Source organism: Cariama cristata, unplaced genomic scaffold (assembly GCF_000690535.1).
Source record: "Cariama cristata isolate BGI_N322 unplaced genomic scaffold, ASM69053v1 scaffold10804, whole genome shotgun sequence".
In the NCBI taxonomy this organism is placed as follows: Eukaryota; Metazoa; Chordata; class Aves; order Cariamiformes; family Cariamidae; genus Cariama; species Cariama cristata.
In genome coordinates this window covers 1-9230 of record NW_009611253.1, presented here as the reverse complement: position 1 = coordinate 9230, position 9230 = coordinate 1, and the positions used below count along the sequence as shown (strand labels likewise).

The window sequence follows — 9230 nt, the reverse complement described above, 5'->3', positions numbered from 1 at the left end:
CAGCAGGAAGACAAAATAAGGAATTACTCAAGACTTACTCTCCAGCCCTGTAGTTCAGTATCTCACTTTACCTGCTACATAAGGCCACCACACTGCTTGCTGCTGAAAACAACCCCACTTCAGTATTACAATTCTAAGAAGTTACTCTCCTAGACTGTGCAACACAGAGCTTCAATAATTTAAATTAATCTATGAATACTTCATACCGGTAGAAGTACTTTTAAATATAACCCTGTACTGCAGCGCATCAAGTAATGGGAGAGACGCTTTACCTCAATATCAAATCCAACATTTTTGTTCCCCTCCTGATGCACAGCATACAGTTTGGAGATGACCTCGTTAGCCTTCACTCCAGAGTTTTCTGCCAGTGCTCGAGGAATGGCTTCAAAGGCCTCAGCAAACTTCTTGATGGCATACTGGTCAAGCCCAGGGCAAGTCTAAAGGGCAGTTGAAAACCACATCAGCACGTCTCCCTATCTTACAGTTTTTGACATTTCCCCCACATTTTTAATTGACTTATATACATTAATAGACACATGTATCTTGGTATAAAATAATATGTGTATGTTTTTCTAAGTCACGTATATATTTAAGTACATATATACGTGTGTGTGTGTGTGTGTATTTAAAAAAAAAAAGTCAGAAAGCCCACTTGCTGTACCTCTCCATAAGACGTAATCTGCTTGGCCAGTTCGATCTCCGTTGCACCACCTCCAGGAACGAGACGTTTATCCTGTGAACAGACCATCCCAAAACGCAAAGTTTTGCTTAAAGCGTCGTATTAATTTTCACTTTTTAGAATTTATATACTCTATCAAGAGCGCAATAGAACTTCATCCCGCACAGATTTACTAAGAATCCGCTTCAGAACAAACATGCATTCCAAGAGAAATTTATCAGAATTTACTCATTCACTCCAATGTCTTTGAAGAAAAATAGCTTCTTTTGTAAAAAGCAAAATAATAATGCAGTGGGGTTTGTCTCTGGCTTTTTTTGGTGGTTTTTTTGTGGTTTTTGTTTTGTTTTTTTTTAAAAAAAGTAATTTCAACTCTTGGCTAACTAATAATAGAATTCCTAGATTTTCTCATCTTTTCCATTAACTTCTTGTGAAATATCACGCAGGAAACCAATCTACTGTAGACCAAGTTTAATATGTCAACAGGTATCACAAGGTGTTTGAGGTGTTGTTTTGTTTTAAATTAAGCATTTTGTTTATCCTTTGGCAAACCAGCATTCACTTAAGAACTCCCAGTCTTTTAAGCGGAAAAGTAATCATCGTAAGTCAGGACAACTCCTGGCGACAAGCATAAACGCAGAGTCTGTGGCTGTTCCTGTGCTCTAAACCAACGTGTGTGTCTTGGTATGTACAGGACATTACTTGTCAAACAAAAGTTTAACATTTTTTGCATGCCACCTTCCAAGTAAATACACAAACGTTTCCTTTTGTATTAAAAAAAAAAAGGAAAGAATATTCAAGTCACAAAAGCTGTGCAGAAAAAGCTCTGAAGAAGGAGTTCTTCCATCTATAAAGCGTATCTGTAGTCTGTGGAGGAAGTGTGTCTTGTCATCAATGGACTAGAAATTCAGTTTGCAACCAGTCAGTTCCTCCTGATCTCCAATGACAAAGCAAGCTGTCAAGCTTCTCTGTGCCTGCTTTCCAAGGAACATTACAACACATTTCGGGAAATAGTCAAGAGTGAGCCAACAGATATTAGAAAATGGTAAAACTCATCTGTCTTCAAGAACTCACTCATCAGTGGAAAACTGAGTGCAGTTTTGCCACTGAAAGCTGAGCACCATCTTTTACGTACTCTGTACATAACACAATACTACACAAAATGACACAGCCCTCTCTACACCTCAAGAAGGCTCCTAAGCCGATACTGTAAATATCTGCCACAGCCTTTGCAGCAGCTGAGCACAAAGCAAGCACGAGTCTTGCCTCAAACCGATCCACAGCTTGGTTTTGGTAACTGAAGTGTTCTGGTTACTTACCCTTGTGAGTACTTTGAAAGTATTTACACCATCATCCACTGCTCGCTCTATGTCATCCATCAGATTGTCTGTAGATCCACGAATGAGTATAGTAGAAATGGCACCATCCTCCTTTTCTGTTCAGACAGAGATGTGCAGAACCGAATTAAGTTTGTTAGATGTAAAACACATAGGAACATCTACTTCTAGAACAGCAGCATCAAGAGTTCTACAGAACACACGTACCATGCTTAAACACAACCACTTGCGTATCCCCAACCTCCGATAAATACACACTATCGCAGTGACCCATTTCTTCTGGAGTAGGGGGAGTCTGGAAAGAAAAACAAGAGTTAAGAGGTGAAACTGCTCATCAGTTCTCTCCCTTCTGCTCCTCATCTGACAAGTCCATACCAGTCGGGGTAGGGCTGTTGCACCAACAGTTTTGCACAGTCTTCTCAGATCCCACTTGGAGTTCAACCTTTAAAAACAAGTTTCCAGAACAAATGTTAACACATAGAGGCAAGTACTCTCTTAACTTGGCAGCATTTTGTAAACTAATGACATCTATCAGAATGTATTGCATCAAGTTATAAAATCCACTCATCTATTTTTTCAAGTTACAATTATCCATTTTCAGGGATGCTATGCAAAGACTATCTTCTAAGAATTTAAAAACAAGTAAGTAGTTCAAATACTTGGAAATTATCCAACTTCACCTTCTAGTGCATAGACTTGAATTGATTTTTACAACACCTCTATAATAATCCTTCTTTGTTATGCAAGCATCAGGCTGCATTTCCAGAAGCTGAAACTTTTTGGACACTGGCCATGAAGTTACAGCTTTCAACAAAGGCCCATTTATTTGCATGAGACGTGAGAGGTGCTGCTAGCAAGTCTGACTTTATGTTGTGCAGCATATATTTCAAGGATGTACAAACACGCTTTATTTATAGGTAAGAAGATTTAAGGCCCACAAAAATGACAAAAACGCATTCAGAATCAGTTCTTCCTGCCATCAATACATTAGCAATGCATGGAGGCATCTCATCATTGCTAAAGCATCACATGAGGATGTGGCCAGGAGGAACCATTATGGTATAGTCTTATATGCCTTGGGGCCACATCCCTCTTTACCAGATCCACAAATTTTTATATTCTTGATTTCAGTTGTGCTATAAAGACACTTAAACCAGAATAACAGTGCCATACACACAATTAGGTGTCAGAGAGAGGTGAAATGCTATCAAGAAACATAAGCTATGAAACAACCAAATTGCACCTCAGGGTTTGATCCACTAGAAAACCAAACAGTCTGCAATATTTTGTTTCTAATTCGTTCGAGAGTCAAGAGACCATATGGCAAGTACATTTCATAAACCTGGGAGATCAAATGTTCTTAAGCTTTTCTAGTACTTACCTGACTAACATAAGATTGTATTTGTTGGCATAATGAAGCGCCATGTCTGCCACTTTGCCACCTGTCACTACCACATTTGCACCACTATCGGCGATCGCTTTGACTTGCAAATCCATTAGATTTTCTTCTCCCTTACTGAAATTCATCAGTTCTTCAGCATTCTTTATAAGTACGGTGCCCTAGTAAAACACATCCACTGTTACCAAGTTAGCGTTAACTACATGCCTGCAAGTTTTTGACAAACCATTTTGTCTCCCAACCTATCCGTAGACCTCAAGTCATCCTATTTTATAATACTGCCACCCTTCCCTGGCAATGGGGTAAAACAAGTCCAAAAAAAGGCAATTCTAGCATTTTTAGACAACCTTGAGGTTCTGACATTCTAGCACGTAGTCTGGCTCAAAGAATCCAACAAAACCAACAGCCCCTCCCCAGCCCCAGAAACCCTGTAAAGCAAAATTAGGTTCAGATGTTTTCTATGAACTTTTTAAAACTAATGAACTCAATATTAACAAAAATATCTCAATCACCAAGTGTCAACAATATTTATAGTTAAGTCTAAAAATAAGAGCACATGAGCATAAATAGATAGATAACTTATTTTGAGCTTTAACATACCTTAGTTTCAGTTATCATACCATCAAAAGGGCAGGAATACACAGCTATTTTTGCATCTTTGACAGAAGTAACATCTCCTTCAGTTTCTTTTTTAAAAACCATGCCATGCAGTACTGAGGAAGCAGAGACACCAGCACCCTGAAAGTAAAGAAATGGGATGGGGGGAAAAGTCATATTATTTATTGTCAGAAAACCACACTACACTTTAGGAAGAGCAGTCCTTACATTCATTTGAATGTAGCAACCAAAGTTTTCATTGCAGCATAAAGAACATAAAGACTTAAGCTGATTTAGCAACATCAAACATTGTCTCACAGGTTCCCATTTTAAGATTAGTTGGTGGTCCAGGTTCAGGCCTGGGGCATTCATTTTCTGCACTCAACTTGTTACGTATTTATTAGCAGGGAAAAAACACAGGGAGAAATTCATACTAGATAGAAACTTGTTCCAATCCTACATACCATACTGAGGCCTGGCAAAAAGAACACAAGATCAGACTGCCAGCCTGCACCGTAGTCTAATCTTGTGACCGATTCTACAACAAAGATGCAATCAACATCCCCGTGTATAATTAAGTTAGTATATCTGATTTAGCGCAAACTTTCAATATTAATGATTTTTGTTTCTGCAAGCTGCTACTGAACACTAAACCAGGAATGTAAAGACCAATTTCCAAAACTTATTATGCATGCCACAACACAACAGAAGTTAGAATAGAAAAGGCGCTTTCAAAGTTCAAAGATCCAAAAATTAACTTCCATTAAACTGTTGACCTTAGTAATACAACTTCCAACTTACCACAATTTTGCACACTCTGATATTATCAACGTTGAAATGACCAGAATCAGGAAGAATAGAAACTGTTTGGTGGAAAAAGAAAGAAAAAAGAATGAATTTGTGTTGCTTGATGAAGAAAGTAGAACAATGACACCATAAATAATGCCTGGAGTTTTTCTGAAGTACTAAAATACAACGGTTAGAGATGCCTGCCTAAATTTAAGGCAATTATAATCTGCTAATAACCTGCATCAAGAGAAATAGAAATTTTGTTTATACAGTGTAGCAATCAGAAAGCAACATCTATTCAGGCTGCTCAGTTAACTGAGTCCAAATACCCATTTACGCACATACATTCAGGAGTGAAGTCTGACCCAGAATATTTTAAGAAAGTACTTAAACTAAACATGAAAGTTTTTCTTGGAAATCTAAAGGCAGCAAACAACAACTCAACACAAGTACAGTCTTGCTTCCATTGTTCTGTGGCTGAGGCTAGCGACAGCTCATCTGAAGTGTAATACATCTTCCTAATGATAAAAAAGAGGAAGAAAGATGGGTTTCTGCTTTAAAAAGACTTGAAAGCTATTTCCAGAAATGTTTAGTAAGAAACACAGACCTTTTCTGAGCTGCTATGCCAATGAAGAGTTCAACACGAGTAAGAAGGTTATACTCATTTTGGAGGCTAAAGCATGCTATCCAATTCAACCCGATAAACTACCCATACCTTCTCTCTCACATGAAGACATCGGTCATCATCATAAGCAAACCTACCCAGCTTTTCAGAGGCACGCACACACCTGTTCTCGTCCACTTACCACAGGCCTGGGCAATAAGCTTTGCCAAAAAGCGTTCATTGCCATATTGTTTGCTCATCACTGAGGTGTGCAACAAAGATGCCACTTCTTCAACATCTCGAAGGTTCTTTGCAGAACAGCACACCAAGTCTGGAAGAATTTCTAGGGCTTTCTTGCAAGCCTTTTCATATCCTTCAATCACCTGTGCAGCAAACAATAAATACTCACTACACCACTTCACCATGCATTCATACTGCTTGTATCTCCTTTTCAAAGGGCCACAAAACATTAACAAATGCAAAAGCTTGCTTCCCTTGTAAGCAATCCCAAGCAGCAAAACATATACCATTCTTCTTCATACATCTCTACATAAAAAATTAGTTCAGATGGAAGCAGACGATTCCCAATATTATAACCCAAGAATACCGACCAACGGCAATCTGAATTGAAGCTATGTGAATTGCAATAACAACATAACTTGCCTCGGAGACCGATAACCCCATCCTCAGAAGGTCTTCTGCTAACTCCAGGAGAACTCCAGCGAAAACAAGCACAAAGTTTGTTCCATCTCCAACTTCTTGCTCTTGCATGTGGGAAGCCATCACAAGCATTTTTGCAGCAGGATGCTGGACCTTTAAAAGAAGTTACACATCTTAGTTACTAACATCCCGCCTAGACTGCAGCTCCAGGTTTTTCTGTGCATCCAGGATAAGCTCCCTTATTTCAAATTGTATCTAAAGATACTAAGAATGCACAAAATTGGAGAAGAAAGCAGCACAGATTATTTTAATTGGCTAACCTCCCTAATAAGCCAAAGTACAAACATATATGAAAAATAAATAGAATCAGAGAACTGAACATTCCCCCTACAACATGAATTAGACATCTTTGATATTGGTTCTGTGCTGTTTTTACAGGATGCAGTGGTTTCACAATCAAGCTCTGCAACAGGAAAGCAGCCTGAAGTTTAGATCTCCAAGCTGAATTCATGTGTAACATGCAAAGTAGATGACTACATTGCCGTTTAATTCTAGTGTTCTTCCTGCTTAAAGATTGCACTGCTTTCCCTTTCTTCCAAAGAAATGCAATAAAAATGCTGTATTCTTTAATGTAATTAGAGCAGCTGTCATTTTATCCCAGAAAGTAACATGCAAGACTCATTAGATTAAGTAACTAGTCTGCAGATTATTTTTTAAAAACAGAACTGAAGCTTCCACAGTTATTCTACTTACACCAAACACTAACACAATGCATTAAGGAAATACTTAATACTTACACTATTTCTATCAGTAAGTATACAATTCAGTAAAATATTATTTACGTCGTGATACAAACTTGAATTTGATAGTAAGAGAAAAAGTTAGGACAGGTCAGTCCTTCCACATTTTTACTGTATTTACAGGAGGATGCTGCTATATCCTCAGCTTCTTAAATCCAATTAACGTATTCTAAGCAGACAGAAGAACATGGCAACCACCAGCACTGGGAAATCAACACAACAGCTAATTCAGATTTTTCCAAACACTGTGTTGCCTAGACATACCCTCTTCTAAATCTACGCTGCCTTGGGGGGAAAAAAAAGTAGGCAATTATTAAGCATCTCCTGCAACTACATTAACACTGCTTTCCAACAGTTCTATTCCTCGATGTGGACATAGCCCATTGATTTTACTCAAATCCAGCGAAAAATGCAAATGATTTACAAGATGACAAATGTAAATCATCTGGCATAGCGACACCTATTCCCTTAGAAACATTCAGAACCACAGCAGCCCAGAAACAGAAACACTAGTTCACAACTGACCTCTTCTGAAGCAAGAAAACTTACCTCCAGCTCTCTCAAGATAGTAGCAGCATCATTTGTAACAAAAAGCTTCTCCAGATGATTGATAACCATTTTGTTCATTCCTAAAGGAGGGGGGAAAAAAAAAAAATTTCATTCATTAGGTAAACATCATTTTGTATAGATACTGTTTCATAACTTTCAGGTACATTAAAACACATTACACATTAAAACGTTAGCCCTGTTTATAATTTAAGAACCTCCAATATTTTTGCAAAATAATGCTTGGGAGTGTATTACATTAAGGAGAAATCAATAATTTCTGAATAAGCACTCTTCTCCTCAGAAATATTAGTACATCATTTAATTAACCGATACTGGAGAACACCTTTTGTTTTGGTGTATCCGAGCAGACATGGCATGGTTATGTTCATTATGACTATCTACCCAGTTACTGTCTTTCCTTTAATTTTTGTAGGCCTTCCACACTACAGTAAAACAGCAAAGAGGACACAGTAACTGGTCATAAAACCCAGCAAAGGCAGGCACATTGTGCATACCTCAAGAGCTAACCACACAAACGCTGATCTGTAGAGCCACAAAGACTATCTTTAGAGTTTTAGAGCAAGTCCAGTGTGTTTCCTCAAGAAACAAGCAGCTGCTTCTTTGCCAAGGTAGGTTCAGCCCTCAAACGTAACACTTTGCTCAAAAACACTACAATTGTTTTAGAATTTATTTACCGTTTGGTCCATAAGCTGTACGGGTGGTTTGAGCAAGTTCTTTGCATGCCTGGATGTTCCTATAGACGGCTTCTTCTAGTCCTGAATAATGCTGAAAAGAAAAATGTTCTGCTCAGAATTAGGCTTTCTAACAAAAAAGGCAGGCACAAACTAGTCATTTCTCATCAAAGCAGCAATAACCTATTGAGTCCATGAAAGTTTGATTAATTTCAATTTGGTATTTCACTTAAAGTTTAAATGGAAACTAAACCTTACTCAAAGACAAGTGAGAAAAGAACTACTGTGTACTCCTTCTCAACTAGGCAGCTCAGCAGGCACAGTAAGCTTCTGAACAGAAAATCTGAAGCGACTCAATTTTCTGTACACTTTGCTTCTCTTAAGTCTACCAAAACCGTAGCGGCATGCCAAAGGGAAACAGAAAATACCCAATGTCACATTGGAGAGGGGCAAGGGTTTTGTAAGCTCATGGTTGTGTATACGCTTCTTTACTCACAACTCTATTCCACAAAAATCACTGAACTCAGTTCTACATTCAAACACGTGCGGTTTGAAAATTCTGGAGAACGATTCATAAAACATTCGTGTTTGAGAAGCCAATCAGCCTGGCTTCAGTTTGGAAGCCTTAAAAAAAGGAGGGATGCCCAGAAAGGGCCTTAAGAGAGAAGAGGGTAAAACGTATGGTGTGGCCCATAAGGGAAGACAGAAAGATTCTCTCTAATAAATTTACCCTCTAAATACAAAGCAAACGTTGCAAAATGCCAGCTGTCTTCTTGTTTTGTAGAAGACAGCTCCTGCTATTCTGGCTTTAAATTCTCTCTTAGAGAACCAGCATCGCAGTCACTTTGTTTCCTTGCTCTCCCCCTGCCATTCTTGGCCTCTGAGGAAGATTCTGAAAAGAAAAACAGAGGGCTTTCTGAGTTGCTAACTTCACTTTCCTTTCTATTCAGTAGCAGCAACCAGAAATTTTCTTATTTCCCCCTGCAATAAATAATTCAAAAAAAAAAAAAACCCTGCATGCTTTCTGTCCACTTTTTCAAAGAAAGCTGCTGCTCTATCAGGCACTGTCCTTGACTACTATCAAAGCCTACGTTATGTTAACGGTATATGCACGGAAAATGGATTTC

The 9230-nt window shown here is 38.4% G+C and overlaps 1 protein-coding gene across 2 annotated transcripts in view; it reads right to left on the bottom strand.

The window, feature by feature from the left end:
* The window catches only part of CCT8 (chaperonin containing TCP1, subunit 8 (theta)), a 9880-nt gene extending 1687 nt beyond the window's left edge, over positions 1 to 8193 (bottom strand). For both annotated transcript variants that reach the window (XM_009698171.1, XM_009698170.1), the window contains exons 1-12: positions 8107 to 8193; positions 7412 to 7491; positions 6066 to 6215; positions 5605 to 5785; positions 4811 to 4872; positions 4013 to 4150; positions 3395 to 3573; positions 2389 to 2455; positions 2221 to 2308; positions 1996 to 2111; positions 662 to 733; positions 273 to 437 (exon numbers count right to left, since the gene is read on the bottom strand). In XM_009698171.1, coding sequence (XP_009696473.1) covers positions 273 to 437; positions 662 to 733; positions 1996 to 2111; positions 2221 to 2308; positions 2389 to 2455; positions 3395 to 3573; positions 4013 to 4150; positions 4811 to 4872; positions 5605 to 5785; positions 6066 to 6215; positions 7412 to 7489 — 1296 coding nt within the window. In that variant the 5' untranslated portion in view covers positions 7490 to 7491; positions 8107 to 8193. The remainder of the gene's footprint in view (positions 1 to 272; positions 438 to 661; positions 734 to 1995; positions 2112 to 2220; positions 2309 to 2388; positions 2456 to 3394; positions 3574 to 4012; positions 4151 to 4810; positions 4873 to 5604; positions 5786 to 6065; positions 6216 to 7411; positions 7492 to 8106) is intronic.
* Between the last annotated feature and the right edge of the window lie 1037 nt (positions 8194 to 9230).